This window comes from Dama dama, chromosome 5, assembly GCF_033118175.1.
Source record: "Dama dama isolate Ldn47 chromosome 5, ASM3311817v1, whole genome shotgun sequence".
Taxonomy (NCBI): Eukaryota; Metazoa; Chordata; class Mammalia; order Artiodactyla; family Cervidae; genus Dama; species Dama dama.
The window spans coordinates 69114156-69133579 of record NC_083685.1 but is presented as its reverse complement, the minus strand read 5'-3'; the positions used below and the strand labels follow the sequence as shown (position 1 = coordinate 69133579).

At 37.2% G+C, this 19424-nt stretch overlaps 1 protein-coding gene across 4 annotated transcripts; it reads left to right on the top strand.

Moving 5' to 3' along the window:
• The first annotated feature begins 1545 nt into the window (after positions 1-1545).
• On the top strand, positions 1546-18273 carry MSMO1 (methylsterol monooxygenase 1). 4 transcript variants are annotated; one of them, XM_061142555.1, is made up of 6 exons: positions 1546-1667; positions 5795-6080; positions 11441-11589; positions 12500-12626; positions 14247-14401; positions 17316-18273. In XM_061142555.1, exons 2-6 carry the CDS (start codon positions 5826-5828, stop codon positions 17509-17511), a joined length of 882 nt encoding a protein of 293 aa, XP_060998538.1. In that variant the 5' UTR covers positions 1546-1667; positions 5795-5825; the 3' UTR covers positions 17512-18273. The 4 variants fall into 4 exon arrangements, with proteins under 4 accessions (XP_060998538.1, XP_060998540.1, XP_060998539.1 ...); XM_061142557.1 differs by having other exon boundaries at positions 1576-1595; XM_061142556.1 differs by lacking the exon at positions 1546-1667 and adding an exon at positions 3196-3214.
• Positions 18274-19424: the final 1151 nt, after the last annotated feature.

Genomic DNA, 19424 nt, shown 5'->3' with positions numbered 1-19424 from the left:
CAAAATTTAAAATAATCATTTGACCCTTTCACATACTTGCATCTTCTCTAATATTAAAAATAATATATCTTTAATATAGTAAGTAGGACTCTAAGTCAGGGATAATAACCGACTTAGTATTACTGAGCACTTCCTGTATTCCAGATAGTGTGCAATGGGCTTACATATATAGTCACATTTATTGTCATAAGAAACTATTATAATACCCACTTTAATAAGTACTGGATAAAATTTTGAGAAGTAAATTATCTAAGAGCACACTGCTAATGAGTGGCAAAGCTTGGTAGGTCTGACCCCATGGCATATGCTCTTAATCCTCCCTTAACAGAGGGCAGCATATTTAGGCAGAGGGAAAAGTAGACTGCATTGCAGTCATACCCACAACCTCAGTCAATGGGAGAGCGGGGGGGGGGGGGGGGGGGGGGGGGGGGGTGGTCTGTAGCTAAACTGGCCAATCAAAGGAATCCTAAATTGGGTTGCGGGTCTGGGCCTTTATACTCCCACTGGAAAGAAAAATGCTTCATGGGAAAATGGCTTTACCCATTCTCGGTCACTGAAGGCCTACTTCAGTCCTGAAGAGACCTAGGCTGTGCAACACACATCTACCCCAGGATACCACAGGGCTCCTGAAGACAGAGCTCTGAGCACGCAAGGGACAGATCCCATTTCTATTCATTTGATATGACTCTTCTGTCATACTTTACAAAGAACGTGGGTGTCAAATACATGGGACAGTTAGATGAATGGGTTGAGGGATTTCCTAAAGCAGATGGCAGTTGGCCTGTTATTTCAGGCACAAAAGTCAGTCTATGAGAAAAAAAGTCACAGCTATAAGAAGCGATAGCGTCCCATTTGCACAAAGTCCTGCAAAGAAAGTGCCTTCAACGAGAGCGAGTAGTGCCCTTGTGCAAATTTTAAAAAGGCTCTCTTAAGTGAAAGCTTAATTTCGTGGATGACCCCCATCCGTGCACACCTCTGCATCCCCGGAGGGGCGGGAGGCAGCCGACCACAGCAGCAAAACCAACTGCTGCGCGTCGTCTCTTCTAAACCTCCGACTCTTGGCTTCCCGTGCTCAAACAGGAATCGCGCTGCATTTGGAGTTACTCACTTCCCACGTACATATAGGGGTTATCAAAGGACGCTGGGGTTGGGATGAGAAAGAGGTCTAAACTTTAGGCGCAAGAGCGTTAAAGGGGCGCCAGTGAATACAGCGCCTAGTAAAGATTTCAGGGTGGGCGCGCCTGCAAACTCCCCGAGTGCGCATGCTCTTGGAAGGGGCTGAGGGTGCTGGGCGGGGCTGAGGTTGCTAGGCGACGTCTCAAGGCCTCGCGTCAGCCTAGCCGGGCTGGTGGACCAGCTACTGGCCGGACGCCTAGCTCTCACGATCCTCACTCCATCTGAGCAGCCAATGGCCGCGCTTCCAGTGCCATGTTCGCACGAGTCACACGATGCCGGCAGCTGCGTAGGCCAATCACGGCTCTCAGAAGGCGGGGCGGGGCCCACGCAAGCCAATAACAGCGGAGGAGCCCGTCGACTCCCGAGTGGAAGCGCCTATCGCAGCTCTGGAGGCGGCGGCAGACTGGGTGGTGCATAAGGTGAGGGAACGGGGTGGAGGGACCTCGGTCGGCTCCCACGTACAGACTCCGGGACGGACGGCCTGGCGGCAGGTATGGGTGGAAACGAGTGAAATCTCTTAATGTCGGAACCAGGCAGTGCTCAGCACAGAGTGACCGTGACTAGAGGTCTACAAAAGGAAGAAGCAAGACCTGCTTGTAGGCGCGGCGGGGCGCGCGGGTGGGAAGGGCGTCCTGGAGGGTTCTAAAGGGTGAATAGCAACTGGGCAGAGGACTATACCGGCAAGAGAAGCTGTTTCATGGCCAGAGAGGCCCGAAGCGGAGTACAGTCAGAGGCCTTCGTGTATCATTACGGAGGGTGGGGGGCGAAAAACTGAGAGTTAAAGGAGAGCAGAGGCCCAGGTGTTTCATCTGTGGGGAGGCTCTCCCTGAAACTGTAAGGGTCTGCAGAAGGGCTGAACCCTGTCTGCTGTTTACAGGAATGCTGGCCTCGTGTTTCAGAGGGAGGGTTTAAGAAGGGCACACTTGGAGGTGCTCGGCGTCCGGGCCGGGCAAAGGCCAGGCACTGCTGGCAGGTCTCAGAGACAGGGAAACTTCAAAGTTTCTAGGGGGGGATCCACAGACGACTACATTTCTTTTTTTCGGAGTCTGTAGTAGACCTCAAGTCAATCCAGTTGTGCAAGGATGACAAAAAGAAAATTCACTCGTCGTTTCCCCTCTCCTCTCTTCCTTAATACCTATTTTTTGCTTTTGTTCAGTTGTCAGTAGTATATCTATTTCCCTCCCTTAAATCTAGAGAGTAAACTCCTGAATTTTAATTAAACCAGTTGTCTTAAATCGGGTGTGTTTGAAGACTTAATCCAGGCAGCAGAGATAGAGATCTGGAATATTCTGTCCTAGATGACTAAGTAGGTAGTGGCATCAGTTCACCAAGTTAAAGTAGGTAGGAAGGGAGTGTGTGGGCAGGGTTGCCAGGAGTAGTGGCCGAATTTGAGGGCATGTTGACTTTGTATGCCTCCAAACTGCCTAAATTGGAGATGGCAAGTATACTTTTGGATAATCAGAACTTGGGGTTTTAGAGAGAGAGAGGATTTCAGCATATTCTCACAACAGGGAACAGATATGATCACTCCTGACAATCTAGAATAGTTGGAGTAAATCAAGCATCTCTGGGAAACTGTTCAGCCTCAATTCTTGAGCCTTTCTTTCTCAAAAGCTCTACCACAGACATACTCAACGGGAAAGTGCTGTATCCTTTCTTATCTCCTGGTTGAGCCTCTACAACTGATGTTTCTTCTGCTCAAAACCACCCATCGACCCCATCCCGCCTACTTTACTCTCTTTTGATCTAGTTAAACTAGATTTACCTGCCTTCCCTCCACACTCCAGGTTTGAGTTTACATGCCTCTTTCTCTAAGATCTGTTCCCTGGGCCTCTCTGTTTTATATTTCCAACCCTTTATTGTTCTTATCACAGATGTTGTGACGGTCTTGTTCTTTCTTTGTATTCCTCCCTAGATTTTATGATTTGAAGTCAGGGGTGAGAGCAGCAGGAAGCGCAGTGGCTACAAATGGTACCACATGTTAAATCAGAGTAAATACATATGAATCCCAAGAAGCGAGAAAGGCAGGTATATCAAGGTGAGAAGTATCAAATTTTCCAGAAGGGCCAGATAAAATAAACTCCAAAATATTTTTGTTGGATCTGGCAGCTGGGAAATTTAGTGGTTTTATTTAGTAGGAGTAAATTCAGTGCATTGGTTAGAATACAAAACTGATTGTAATTGCTAGAGAATGGATGTGAAATCTGAAAATGAAGACAGCCTATATGGAATACTGTTTCAGGAGGCTTGGGTGAACTTTGAGAATTATTCCCCTCTTACTATACTGTTTATTGTGTGCTTTATAATTTAGGATCACAGTATGATATAATGGATGAGAGCACAGGCTCCCCCACTTAGTGTTTTTGTAATTTGGGGAAGTTACTTAATCTTTCTAAACCTCAGTTTTTATCTGTAAAATGGAAATAATAAAAGTGTCTACCTTGAAGCTGTGGTAAGGAGTAAAGTGTATAATATAGAGAGAGCATGTGACACTCTTAGAAGTTATTGGTGTATATAAAGCACTTAATAATTGTTAGCTTCTTTTAGCTTATGTGTCACCTCAACATAAGTAGTTAACATGTATTATTTCTTGGACTCTTCAGAAGAACTATATTGTTATTCCTTATTTTTTCAACTTTATTGAGTTTCTGTTAGCAAAATGTACATTGTGGTAATTTGATATACATGTACATCATGAAAAGATTCCCATCATCTAGTTATTGTTATTCTTTACATTTTGCAGGTAATAAAACTGAGGCTTAGAGAAGTTACTTAACTTGCTCAAGGTCACACAGCTAGTAAGTGGTGTTGATTCAACATTATTAGATTTGTTGGAATCTGCCAGCAATGGAGGAGACCCAGGTTTGATCCCTGGGTTGGAGAGATCCCCTAGAGAAGGGAGTGACTGCCCACTCCAGTATTCTTGCTTAGAGAATTCCATGGACAGAGGAGCCTGGCAGACTGCAGTCCATGGGGTCACAAAGAGTCAGGCACGACTGGGAGACTAACTTTCACAGTTTCATATTTTATGCATTCATGACATACCTAACTTTTTCTTAATTTTTTTTTTAATATTTCTAGGCTATGCAGTTCGTCTGTGAGTTTTTTTCAAATTGTCACAAATCTCCCCAAGTTCTTCCAATTTGTTTATCAAAAAAAACCTAAGTCTACGTGGACCTGCCTGCACAATTCAAAGCTGTGTTATTGAAGGGTTGGCCGTAGTTGAGTGGGTCATGGGCTGGTGCACGAGGACATAGGAGCATTTTAAACAATAATAAGAATGCTTTTGAGGCTTAATATATTTAGTTTTAGAGGGGCCCATCATAATTCATAAACTAGGGACATCAGTAAATGTTTTTAGAAAAGTGACATTCTTCATAAGTTTCTCTGTTTTTTGATTTGGTGACCTATTAAGCTTATTTATAAGTAAAACATACTCATGAAAAAATTAAAACTATAAGAGGTATAAAATGGAAAGTAAATTTTTTTCTTTTCATAATCCCTCCCTACCATGTATGCAAATACATTTTCTGTACATTTTCTGTTTGGGTGTTTCTCCTCTGTATATATGCATAAAGTGCATATATAAAGACATAACCTTTTCACAAAAACATAGCTGATGCTCTTCCTATACATTCTGCAACTTGCTATTTCACTTAGATGTCTTTCTATGTAGAATATGTAGATCTTCCTCCTCGGTGGCAGTGTTTTTAGAAGGACCTGATAGAATTTATTTAATTCATTTCTTGTTGATGGCCCTAACATCCTGCTGTATTTTTCTTTGTTTTTACTATTATGAGCAATGCTTCCTTCATTCTTAGTGTGCTCATCTTTGTGTACTTAAGTGAGAACACTGCTGGATCAAAAGATGTATTCACTTTGAATTGTAATAAATACTGTGATTTTTTTCCTCAAAGAATAAATTCATCCTCCCATCAACAATGTACAGTGGTGCCGGTTTCCCCAAAGTGTTACTGCTAGGCGCACTGTGAAACTGTTTTTGTTTTACGATGCATTTCCTATTTGAGTCGAACTGAGCTATTAATTTTCTTAGTATTTGTATTTATTTTTCTGTGAACTTTCTGTGAGTAGTCTGTCATTTTTCTATTGGGTTTTTAGGCTTTTTCTAAAGCACTCATTGTAGCCCTTTGTCATAATTCTTGGAAATATTTTTTCCAGTTTGTTGTTTGATCTTTGACTTTATTTATGGTTGTCTTTTTATTCCCGATTATAAGTATTTAGTATTTATGTAGTCATATTGGCAGACTTTTTCTAAATAGGTTCTTAAGTGATACTTTTAAACCCAGCTATTGCTCTTTGAAATACAAGTTTTTCCTGGGAGACCACATTGATAAGTCTCCTTAAAGATGGCTTGAAATTTCTTATCCACTATTCTTTAGATGCTGCTCTTGAACATTAACATGTGGCTTTTAAATCCTATCTACAAATGGAGGTGGTGATGACATCCTGTAGACTGGTGTTTTTAATCATGGGTTTAGGATCTGAGAGATTGGCACTCCTTTAGCAATTTAAAAATTAATCAGAAGCATTTTAAAAACTGTTATCTTATAATTTTATTATTTTGCTTGCTTATTTACTTATTTATTTATATTTACAGAATAATAAGGCTGTCTGCAAAGATTTGAAAAATGGCAACAAATGAAAGTATCAGCATCTTTAGTTCAGCATCCTTGGCTGTGGAATATGTAGATTCACTTTTGCCTGAGAATCCTCTGCAGGAACCATTTAAAAATGCTTGGAACTATATGTTGAATAATTACACAAAGTTCCAGATTGCAACATGGGGATCTCTCATAGTTCATGAGGTCCTTTATTTCTTGTTCTGTTTACCTGGATTTTTGTTTCAATTCATACCTTACATGAAGAAGTACAAAATTCAAAAGGTGAGTATAATGGACTTGCATTGGAGTATTATCATTAGTCTTGTTGAATATTTTTAAAGTAAATATAATTTGTAACTGAAAATAGACTGTATGTCAGGGCTGTCCAATAGACATATAATGAAGCCACATAGATAATTCCCTACTAGAATATATTAAAAAGTAACAAAAAGGGGGAGTAATGTTCACAGTGTATTTAGTTTAATCCAATAAATCTCAATTATATTTCAATAATCAAAATTTAAAATGTATTTAATGGGATATATTGTGTTCTTATTCTTACAATAAGTGTTCAAAATTTAGTGTATATTTTACACTAATTTCAGCTCATCTCAATTAAGACTAAGTGAATTGAAAATGTTCAGTAGCCACATCTCTAGTTGCTACCATATTACACAGCACAACCCTAGGTCATTACTGATAAGGTTTCAGAAAGAATTGGTTGAATTGTGCCTTCAATAGATGTGATGTTTATCTAATTTGAGTTTATAAGTTTTAATTAAATTTTTTTATTGAGTTGCTATACAATAAATTAGTTTCAGATGTACAGCATTGTGATTCAGAATTTTTGTACATTATGCTCCACTTAACATTATTATGAAATACTGGCTATATTCCCTAAGCTATCCTTGTTTTGCTGTGCTTAGTCGCTCAGTTGTGTCCAACTCTTTGCAACCCCATGGACGTAGCCTTTGAGGCTCCTCTGTCCATGAGGATTCTCCAGGCAAGAATACTGGAATGGGTTGCCATGCCCTCCTCCAGGGGATCCTCCCAACCCAGGGATGGAATCCAGGTCTCCCGCATTGCAGGTGGATCCTTCACCGTCTGAGCCACCAGGGAAGCTAACATGGGAAGTAACAAGTAAAAGGGAAGTAACAAGGAAGTAATAGCCTTGTTACTTATCTATTTTATATGTAGTAGTTTGTACTTCTTAATCTCTTACCTCTATCTCACTCCTTTCCTCTTCTCTCTCCCTGCTGGCTGTAATCTCTAGTTGGTTCTCTATATCTGAATCTATGTCTTGTTTTATTCATTCGTTTGGGTTTTTTTCTCACATCTAAGTGATAACGTACATATTTGTCTTTCTCTGACTTATTTCACTTAGTATAATACCTTCCAGGTCCATCCACGATGTTGCAAATAGCAAAATTTCATTTTTTTAATGGCTGAGTAGTTTATTGTGTGTATATATACCCCATCTTCTTCCACCATTCATCTGTTGATGGACACTTAGATTGCTTCCATCTCTTTGCCATTGTAAAGAATGCTGGTATGAATGTATGGTGTGCATGTATCTTTTCTAATTAGTTTTTTTGTTTTTTTCAGATATATACCCAGGAGTGGAATGACTGGGTCATAAGATAATTCTACTTTTAGTCTTTTGAGGAACCTTCATACTGTCCACCACATACTGTCCAGTTTACATTCATGTCAACTGTGTACCGAGGTTCCCTTTTCTTCACATCCTCACCAACATTTGTATTTGTAGTCTTTTTTGATAATAGCCATTCTGACAGGTGTGAGGTGATATCTCAATGGGATTTTTATTTGCATTTCCTTAATGATTTGTGATATTGAGTATTTTTTCATGTGTGTATTGGCCATCTGTATGTCTTCTTTGGGAAAATGTCTGTTCAAGTTTTAATGCTCATTTCTATATCAAATTATATGAACTGTTTTTATGTTTTAGATATTAACCCCTAATCAGTCTTGCAAATTAAATAACTTGCAAATATTTTGTCCCATTCAGTAGTTGCCTGTGTTGTCAGGAGTTTCCTTTGCTATGAAAAACATGCTTTTAAGTTTAATTAGGTCCCATTTGTTCATTTTTACTTTTGTTTCCTTTGCTTTAGGAGACGGATCTAAAAAGGTATTGTTGTGATGTGTTGTCTTCTGTGAGTTTTATGGTGTTCCCATACAAATATTAAAATTATTTGTTCCAGTTCTAAAAAAAAATGCCAGTGGTGTTTTGATAGGGATTGTATTGACTGTACAGATTATCTTGGGTAGTGTTGTCATTTTCATAATAATTCAATTCAATATAACAGTTCTTCCAATCTAAGAACGTGATGTATCTTTCCATTTGTGTTATCTTCAGTTTCTTTCATCCGTGTCTTAAGAGTTTTCTGAGTACAGATCATTTACCTCTTTAGGTAGGTTTATTGCTAGGTATGGTATTCTTTTTGCTGAAATGGTAAATGGGATTGTTTCCTTAATTTCTCTTTCTGATAGTCCATTGTTAGTGTATAAAAATCTGATAGAGTTCTATGTATTAATTTTGTATCCAACAACTTTACCAAATTCATTGATAAAACTCTAGTAGTTTTCTGGTGGTGTTTTTAGGATTTTTCATGTCATCTGCAAACAGTGACAGTTTTACTTCTTCCTTTCCAATTTGGGTTCCTTTTGTTTCTTTTTTTTGTCCTATTGTTGTGTCTAAGACTTCCAATACTATGTTGAATAAAAGTGGGCATCCTTATCTTGTTCCTGATCTTAGAGGAAATGTTTTCAGGTTTTCACCATTGACTATGTTAGCTGTGGCCTTATCATCTGGCCTTTATTATATTGAGATATGCTCCCTTTATACTCACTTAATGGAGAAGTCTTATCGTATATAAATTGTAATTTTTTTAATTAGCTGGAAGGGAATCTTATGGGAATTCCTGAGTATTATTTTGCAATTCACTACAATCCTTGATGTCTCAACTCTTCAGTGTTGTTAATATGCTAAGACTTTGATCAAGACTGTTAAAGATTTTGTTTTTATTCTAAATATAGCATAGTATTTTTGCAGCATTCATGTCATCTTCCCAAAACTGATGATGTTCCTAACCTCTCAGTATTTGCTTCAGTGCACTAAGTATTTCTTGAGAGCTTGCATACATGGTACATCTTCTCAGGTTTAGACATAGGGAAAATAATGAACTCTTGTAACTGAAGAGTTTGACATAGTTCTTAGGAAGGAATCTGTACCATATTGTTAGAGAAAGAAATAATTTATCAACACTTAGTAAACTTATAATCGTTTGTAATGCTTACTGTGAACTTTTTTCAAAAAGTCATGGCAAACTCAGTCTCGGGCACATAGTCTTGATGTAAAGTAGGCATTTGGGGATGTTCATCTAAGGGAGGCTGGTTGCACTCACAGAGTTCTGTCTGGTGGCAGTCAGTACACACATCCTCTGTAATCCGTCTCTTCACTTTGTAGCCTCTCCTGGTGAGTCTCACTTTAAGCAACTGCTAGCATTCATCCTTTCTGGGGATACTGCAGGGGGCAGCTGCTTGTAGACTCCAGGTCAGAGGAGGGAAGAGCAAAGAGTAAAGGGAGAAGGAATTAAAAGGGCTGAAGCCTGAAGGAGAGCATCCTGTTACTGTGAATAAAGGACACAATGTTTCCAAAATGCTTTTTATAAAAAGCTCTGCTTTGAAAGGCAGAATTGTGTTTGAATGTCTCTAAGTTCTCATGCATGTTTGGAATTCTGACTGCAGTGGGTCACCCGGTGCGTTATTTATGGGGCTGATTGACTTGTATAACTGTCCAGGCCAAACTGTCCCTCTCTGCCTTCTGCCCTCTACAGTTGATTCACTAGTCAGAGGTGGTAATTTTTTCAGAGAGAGAAAGGCCTGTTTCAGTTAAGATTTTATGAAGACTCCAGAGAAAAATGTGACAAAAGAAAGGACAAGCAGTAGTCTAGTTTACAACTAGTTACTTATAAACAGAGATCGAAAGCCTTCAAGGCTGTACTTAGCATGTGTTTCTTGAGTTTTGCAACCATTAAAGTCCCTGCTTTGAGATTTTTTTATAATAAAATTAACTGAAGATAAATCAATACAAGTTTTCACAATATAAGTGGATTTAAAAACAAGCCAATAAGTCAGTATAAGTTAATTACAGGTTTATGCATTTTGAAGGCAGATAGCCTGAAACACTTGACAGTGCAGAAAAAAGTTGCTGGTGGAGCAACACCAAAAATTCTGCTTTGAAATAGAATAGACAGTTAATGTTATAACTGATTTCTTTTTCTGTTAATTTCTGCAGCTACATCAGTGTTAGATTCTAGTCAAGATATCGCCAGTTAGTTAAACATAGTTCTTTGGGGAAAAGAGTGGCTTTTTCTACCCAAGCCAGAATCTTTGATTTATTTTGTCCCTAGTCACAGACTGGAAGTTCAGAGGAGCAAGGTCAGATCATGCTCAGAGCAGAGATAGATAATTATAAATTAATCTTGCCTAATTCCCTCATTTTATTGTTGAGACTGAGGTGTGAGCTTCACAGAGACCCTGGGGTTAGAACCAAGTCTCTGACTGAACCCTTCCTTTCTGACTGAACTCAGTTGAACTCTTTCTTCTTTGTCAGGGAGGGAAGCTCTTCTAAAGAATTTCAGGAACAATACTGGAACCCTAGATTTTAGTTAGTCCCAAGTTCTGCTAATAACTGCCTGTGTGATGCTGGGCAAGGTGGTTGACCTCTGGGCCTCTGCTGAGGTCAGTGGTTTCCATTGCAAATTTCTGAATTTAGGGGTATTAGGACATTTAAAAGAGCAATAACTATTTATTATTACTATCTTTTTGTAAAACGAAAAGGACCTCATAACTAAGTAGAGCCCTTTGAATTGAATACATTTTCACTTTTCTTTATGGCTTGCTGAGCAAGTTGATAATCCTGATGGGGTTTTGTGAACATTTCTCTACATTGATCACTTCCTCATTTCACTTTAATCTGTGAACTTCATCTGTGGCCAGTAGCTCTCCATTCCTTGGGGACACATTTGTTTCTGGAGTTATTTTAGCTCAGAGAGTTTCTAATTTTGTCAATGTGTATGAAAAATGCACTTATTTCTGGGAATGAAAACCACTGAATGGTGTTGATTTACCTGTGTAGTAAGGCTTTCAATGCTGTGTGTATAGCTGCCTCAGCAGTTCGGAGAACTCAGCTGTGATTGTAGCATGACACATGTCTTCATCTCTGGAATTCCTGATAAAAGTAAATGATCCGTGGGCAGCAAAAACAGGAGTTACTCATTCTGTAGTGTTGCTTTGGTTTGCTCTGTAGTGTTGCTTAAAGATCATTGGGACCATTATGCCTGGGCCTGAGTTTTGACAATTTCTTCATCTGTTTATAGTAGTGATAATAGTTGTCAAGAATTTAGAAGGTGGGGGTGAGTGTTGTAGTTCCTGGGCCTTAGTTACTATAACATAGCAATTATAATACAGAATCCACATAACATATGATTAATTAAATAACATAAATTTCAGGTCCCATATAAACATTAGAGAAAAAGCTAAGACTTTACTTTTAGTTTTCAGGTGAAACTTCTGATAGCAGAGGCTAATATTAAATGTTTTAATTTTTTTCTCCATAGGATAAACCAGAAACATGGGAAAACCAATGGAAATGTTTTAAAGTGCTTCTCTTTAATCACTTTTGTATCCAGCTTCCATTGATTTGTGGAACTTATTATTTTACAGAGTATTTCAGTATTCCCTATGATTGGGAAACAATGCCAAGATGGTATGTAGATAAAGATTTGATTTTTATACTCAGTTATGGTTTATCATCCAATTAAAATATCGTTAGTATTACCTTCTTTCTTCATTTGGTTAATGTTTGTTCTTAACTTTGAAGTAAATAAAATATAGAAAACATAGTAGAAACTTGAAATGTTCCCATTTTTATGTGTTTCTGTATTTTGATATCTTTATTGGAGGGTGAGTTTCTTACATCAGAAGTTTCCATGGCATCCTTTATATGATTATGTACAGAATACAGAGACTTATACCAAGAAAAAATATATTACATTTTAAGTCTAAAATGAATGAAAAAAAATGAGTATAAAGTTATAAAAATTATGTCCATACAGACACATATATATATATTATCTGAGCATAAATATTTGTGTTCAAATAATTTTTGTATTCTAGCTTTCTGTTCTGACTAAACCTGAATACAGATATATAATATATAGATATGTGCTTTTCCTATTACTGTATATGCAACATATAAGAGAATTTGTGTATTTGTTCCTATATAAATAAAATATTTTTGCCCATTGCACTTACATGCTTCTCTTCGGCAGAAGAAAGTAATTTTACTATTATTAATAGTAAGTCCTTTATCAGTGTTACTCTTTGCCTAGAAATTTTGAGTTTTGTTTCTTAGCTCTGATTTTATAACTTACTTTTTTTTTTTTAATTGAATTAGAATTGGTATGGTGGTCAGCCTCTTTAACCCATCTTCAGGTGGTATCATATATCTAGCTTGTAACTATATGTATTGTTTTGAGAATTTGTTGATCAATATAACCAGTTAGGTCAAGATGGTATTTGATTTTATGCAGTGTCTCCAGCAGTGATCCTAGGTAAAAGTCTAGATTGTTTTAGTAAGTTATTTTATCCTCATTACAGTATTTTCATCTTAAAAGGTACATGCTTTTGGCAAGATGTTTTGGCTGTGCAGTGATTGAGGATACTTGGCACTATTTCTTGCATAGGCTTTTACACCACAAAAGAATATATAAATATATTCATAAAATTCATCATGAGTTTCAGGTATGTTAGAATTATATTTAATATATTTTTCACTCTTTGAGGCAAAAATGTTATTTTTTTTTTTAATCTGAACTTAAAAAAGTTGTCAGTGATGTTTTTATTTCAATTTCCTTTGGCATGATTGTTTAGAATAGACACATACACATAAACATGAACACAAAGCTGGTTCTACAGATTTTTTACTAGTATCCTAATTTCATGGTAAATTGAAGCCTGAAAGAAAAATATTCGTTTTTGTATTTTGGTTCAGAGCACTGTCCTCACACAGCTGGGTACCTGGCAGTTTGATGGAGGCGCTAATGCTGTTACGATCATTTAAGTGAGACCCCAAAACAACAAGCCTTGAATCATTAAATTTTTAAAACAATTTTCAACTTAGTTTTAATGCTTTTCCACCTCATTGCTAACTTCTTCCCACACAACAGGGATTTTTTTTTTTTTTTTTTTAATCAGAACTGCTTTGTTGTTAGCTTTGTCAGATTTGTTACGTTGGTATGTTCTGCATTGATCTTGATTACCTGATATGATAAACCAAATATCCCTTTCTTGGCAGAACAAATTCAGGTGTATAAACCAAAATTAGAATTCAAGTCTGTTCTTTTAATGCCTTTATCTCAAACCATTGAAATAGATCATATTAAGGACATCCCTAGGCCTTTTAGTGTTTGCTAAAGAGATATCTTTATTGAGAATTACTGTTAATGTTTGTATAGGTATGGCTAGATATACAGTTGACCCTTAGTGTCCATGGGTTCTGAATTCATGAATTCAGCCAACTGAATATGCACATCCTCTTTAAACCCTCATTGAAAATATTTGGGAAAAAAATTTCAGAAAGTTCCCAAAGGCAAAACTTGAATTAGCCTTGAGTGGGCAACTATTTACATAACATTTAAATTGTATTTACAACAATTACACAATTATATAGCATTTATATTGTATTAGGTCTTGTAAGTAATCTGTAGATGATTTAAAGTATATGGGAGGTTGTGCATAGGTTATGTGCAAATGCTGCCAAATACTGCACCTTTATATTAAAGTTTGGTATCCATGGGGGTCCTTGAACCAATCCCTTTAGAATACTGAGGGATGACTGTATTATCGTAACATATAGAAGGGATATAGTTTTATAAAATGATATACACAAATAAATTTAAAATACATATAAGTCAGGGTTCTTCCAAGAATCAATAGGAGATACATACACACAGATTTATTTTAAGGAACTGGCTCATGCAGTTGTGTGGGCTGGCAAATCTGAAATCTATAGGGCAGCTAACCGGCTGGGAATGCAGGAGAGATGCAGTCCTGGATCTGAATTCCTATGGGCAACAGGCTGGAAAGCACACAGGTTTTCTGTACTGTAGTCTTGAGCATTCCTTCTTTCCTTGGGAAGCCTCGGTCTTTGCTTTTAAGGCCTTTAGCTGATTGAATGAAGCCCACCTGCATTATGGAGGATCCTCTTTACCGATTTAAATATTAAATATTAATCACATCTAAAATAGAACTTCATACCAAATCTAGACTCGTGTTTGACCAAGCAACTGGGCACCATGGCTTAGATAAGTTGATGCATAAAATTAACCATCACAATATATTAAGCAATTCTTACTTTTTTAGGCTCCATTTGGAATGGAAGCTGAATATGCACATCCTCTGGAAACCATAATTCTTGGAACTGGATTTTTCATTGGAATCATGCTTTTATGTGATCATGTTATTCTTCTTTGGGCCTGGGTGACTGTTCGTTTGATAGAGACTATTGATGTCCATAGGTAAGGTTTGGTTTCTATTCAGGTAGAAGGTATCATAAAATATCCTTTCTTCATGGTCATAGATTATCTTTCTTATTTTTTTTAATTGAGATGTAATTGACATATTGTGTTTTAGGTATACAGTGTAATGGTTTGATGTATATATTGCTGATCCATCTTTATACATTGTTATAATTTTTTGTGTGTGTGATGAAAACTTTTAAGATTTACTCTCTTTGCAACTTTCAAATTCACAGGACTGTTGACTTCAGCCTCTATGTTCTTCATGACATGCCCAAGGCTTACTCATCTTACAATTGGAAGTTCATACCTTTGTCCACTTTCATCCATTTTACACACTCATAGTCATTGTCATAGATTATCTTTTCTCCTAAGTAGACTAATAGGATAAGTTAAACCTTGTTAATGTTACTGTTTTTAAGAAAACAGGAGAACATAATCGTTGGGAAAAAGTTCAAATAATAGACTTTTTTTTTGTATTCTTGTCTATAACTGTTGTCATTTTTATGGTAAGACTATATTCATGTATTATTTGGGAAAACAAAACAAAATTTTGGAAGTGCTGCAAAACTGGGCATGGGCATCTCTTTACATGCCCAGCAGGAGCCTGCAAGAATGCTTTCCCTGCTTCTGATACTTTTTCCAGCCTGGACATTACAATCTCGTTAATCTTGGTTATTAGGAGAGCAGAGAACCTTTAGGGGTGTGATCTGCGTTCCCCAGGGACTGGTGAGGCTGCATGCCTGAGTGCTTGTTGACCAACAGTTTTTTTTTTTTCTTTGAATTAGCATTTTATATCACTTGCCTACTTTTTTGTTAGGTTATATGTTTTATAACCTATTATGAAAAAGTGAAAGTGTTTGTCACTCTGTTGTGTCCTACTCTTTGTGACCCTGTGGTGTGTAGCCCATGTGACCCCGTGGTGTGTAGCCCATCAGTCTCCTCGATCCATGAAATTCTCCAGGCAAGAATACTGAGGGATGGAGTGGGTAGCCATTCCTTCTCTAGGGGATCTACCCAACACAGAGATTGAACCCAGGTCTCTCCTGCATTGCAGGCAGATTTTTTACCGCCTGAGCCACCAGGGAGACTTATAACATTTTGGTTCATGTGTAAGCTTTGTTCATTTCAGTTCAGTTTGGTCTGTCAGTCACGTCTGACTCTTTGCAGCCCCATGGACTGCAGCACGCCAGACTTCCCTGTGCATCACCAACTCCCAGAGCTTGCTCAAACTCATGTCCATCGAGTCGGTGATGCCATCCAACCATCTCATCCTCTGTCGTCCCCTTCTCCTACCTTCAATCTCTCCCAGCATCAGGGTCTTTTCTAAGGAGTCAGTTCTTGAATCAGGTGGCCAAACTATTGGAGATTTCAGTGTCAGTCCTTCCAACGAATATTCAGGACTGATTTCTTTTAGGATTGACTGGTTTGATCTTGTAGTCCAAGGGATTCTCAAGAGTCTTTTCCAACACCTCAGTTCAAAAGCATCAATTCTTCAGCTCTCAGCTTTCTTAATGGTCCAACTCTCACATCCATACACAACTACGGGAAAAATCATAGCTTTGACTAGGTGGACCTTTGTTGGCAAAGTAATGTCTCTGCTTTTTAATATGCTGTCTAGGTTTGTCATAGCTTTTCTTCCAAGGAGCAAGCATCTTTTAATTTCATGGTTGTTACATGAAATTACAACATACGTAACTTTGTTACATATGTTATAAATATTTTCTCCCCCATCTGTCATTTCAGTTTTAACTGTTGATGGTTCTTTTGCAGTACTGAAGTTTTAAATTTTTATATAGTAAAATCTATCAGTTTTATTTTTTTATGGCTTTTGGGTTTCATGCCTTGCTTGAAAAGCAAGTTTAATGTCTTCCTGAAACAGTGTTGAATGAAAAATATTTGTGGTTTTAATAAAAAATTTGGTTAAATACTGTAATTCAGGACAGCAGTTATTTTATTCTTCTGTAATGACCCTAAATCTAACCCTTACTTGAAAAAAATACTGAAGCTTCCAGCCTTCACTAAATAGAACATTTCTGCACATTTCTGCCCACCACTGACAAATACTATGTGCATATTTCACATGCTTCCTTTGTATTGAATAGAAGAAATTTTTTGGTAAATTATTTCTATCTAATTCCTTTTCAAATGCCTAATACAATACCCTAATTCATTATTTAAACATGATTACATATTGTTTGAATTTTAGGGGAACCTTTTATTTCATCTGTGCAAGCAGAATATGAAATTCTAGAAATTATTTCTGAATCATTAAAATAGCAAAATTAATGCATCTAGGAAGTCTTAGGCAGAGAAGTGGTAGGTGATGTGTCCTTTCTTTTCTTTCTTTCTATTGCTCCTTTCTACTTCCTTCTTTCTCAGCCTACTCAAGGGTGAGGAGGAAGGATTGGGGTGATTCAGACTGGTATAATTGTATATATCAGATTTTAGACTTGTAGTTAGAAATAAAGACAGGTACTCTAAAAAGAAGTTGCAAAACAGTAATCCTCAGATTTAACCTTTGTAATGCTTGGTACTAATTTCGTATAACTTTTCCTAAAAGACATACGTAGTATTATGGGTGTTACAAACTTTGGTAAGCAAATTCCTCTAAAACAGAAAACATTCATGAAAATCTATGTCTAAGAATTCATTACTATAATCCTTCCTTCATCTCCTGATTATAATATTAATAGTAAATTCTATAAACTGTTCAAGTTTTTCTTTAATTACTGAAAGTGGTTTCTAGGATATGTACCATTTGCTGTGAACTTTTGTAAACATGTCAGAAATAAGTGACTTAGGTACAGTGGAATGTTATTTGAATGGTTAACAAGCATATTACGGTCAGTGAACAAGTTGATTATTGAAGGTGTATTTGCTTCCTTAATAATCTTTATCATTTTCATTTCAGTGGTTATGACATTCCTCTCAACCCTTTAAATCTCATTCCTTTCTATGCTGGTTCTCGGCATCACGATTTCCACCACATGAACTTCATTGGAAACTATGCTTCAACATTTACATGGTGGGACAGAATTTTTGGAACAGACTCTCAATTTAATGCCTACAATGAAAAGATGAAGAAAGTTGAGAAAAAGACTGAATAAGCATCTCATGTAAACCTTCCGGCAAATATGCATTTCCTCAATTGAAGCTAGTAGCTAACATTACTTCTGGGGAGCAGAAATATACATATGACTTGGTCAGTAAGTGATTAAAAAGAATATTAACAACTTTTAGTTAATTTCCTAGTGGGAGCTTTCATATATTTAAGTACAGTTTTCCTGAGGAAGTTTTAAGGGCCATTTTGCTAATCTTACATAAAGGATTTAAGTAATGGAAACAGTATTAATTGAAGTCTTTCCCCCAACATTGTACCATAGGCATGAAGCCAAAATTGGTCTTTAAACCTTTTAAATATATATTGGCCATTTCAGGAACTCTTGGTAGTGGTGTTGGCCTCCTATTGAACTTTAAATACCTTTTTGGAATTTGCGTAAAAATCAAATGCCATGGATTGAACCAGTCTGTACAGTATGAGTGAGTGCCGAACCCAGAATAGCCAATGCCAGAAATTTCTTATCTGGAACTGACCAGTTTGAAGTGACTCTTTCTTTGGGAAGTCCTTTTTGCTTACAATGTACTATCTATAAATTAAGGCATTTATGAATTGATGAAAGACTGCGTTAGTCTAAAGGTTTTCAGGTTACTTGAACTTTTTAAAAAATTGAGCTTTATTTCTGCTATTTACCCTTTCATTTTTGTATATCCAGTTTTCTTTGTACTTAAATTGTGTCCTGAAACTTTGTGTACTGACTTGCTGTATTTGCACTTGGAGCTATTGAAATAAATGTGATTTTGTTTGATTATTTCGTTTCCAATTTAAAATATCATTTGTCACCTTTTATTTATTCTTATCAAGAAAAGTATAAAAATCACTAAATTAAGTTTTATAACAAAAGGAATAATTTTATCTTTTTAAATGCTTCATTTCTTAAACTTTTTGACAGTTTCAACATGTATTTATCAGGCTATTGTGGGAAATTCTGTTGACCTAATAAAACGGAGGATATTGAAACAGCTCTTTACTCCACTTAGAAAATATAAAGATGGAAGAATAGAGACAGAATTTTAAGGGCTGACTTAATTTCAAGTAGGTAGCCCAGTGGGAAAACATCCACCTGCCAATGCAGGAGACATGGGTTCAATCCCTGGGTTGGAGAGATCCCCAGGAAAAGGAAGTGGCAACTCATCCCAATATTCTTGCCTGGGAAATCCCATGGACAGAAGAGTGAGGTGGGTTATAGTCCATGGGGTCACAAAGAGTCAGACATGACTGAGCACACACACATACACATCTAGAGTCTAGCTTAAATTGAGAGGTGATAATTCTAACTTTGTATATGGTAGTACCAATTTGTAATTTCTAAAAAATATGGAACTATCTTCTAGTAAGTTTCTTTTTTTTTATATTTAATACTTATACAGTAAAGAGGTTCAAATAGGGACTGAGAAAGTTACAGCTCAGACTCTGGCTGTTGTTTGGTTGCTAAGTCGTGTCCCACTGTATAACACCATGGACTACAGCATGCCAGGCTTCCTTGCCCTTCAGTATCTCATGGAGTTTGCTCAAATCGTGTCCATCCATGGTAAATGATGCCATCCAACCATCTCATCCTCTGTTGTTCCCTTCTCCAGCCTTCAGTCTTTTCCAGCATCAAGGTCTTTTCCAATGAGTCGGTTCTGCATATCAGGTGGCCAAAGTATTGGAGCTTCAGCCTCAGTCCTTCTGATTAATATTCAGAGTTGGTTTCCTTTAGGATTGACTAGCTTGACCTCCTTGCTGTCCAGAGACTCACAAGAGTCTTCTGCAACACCACAGTTGAAAAGCATCATTTCTTTAGCACTCAGCCTTCTCTATGGTTCAATTCTCACATCCATACGTAACTACTGGAAAAACCATAGCCTTGACTAGATCGACCTTTGTCCACAAAGTAATGTCTCCGCTTTGTAATATGCT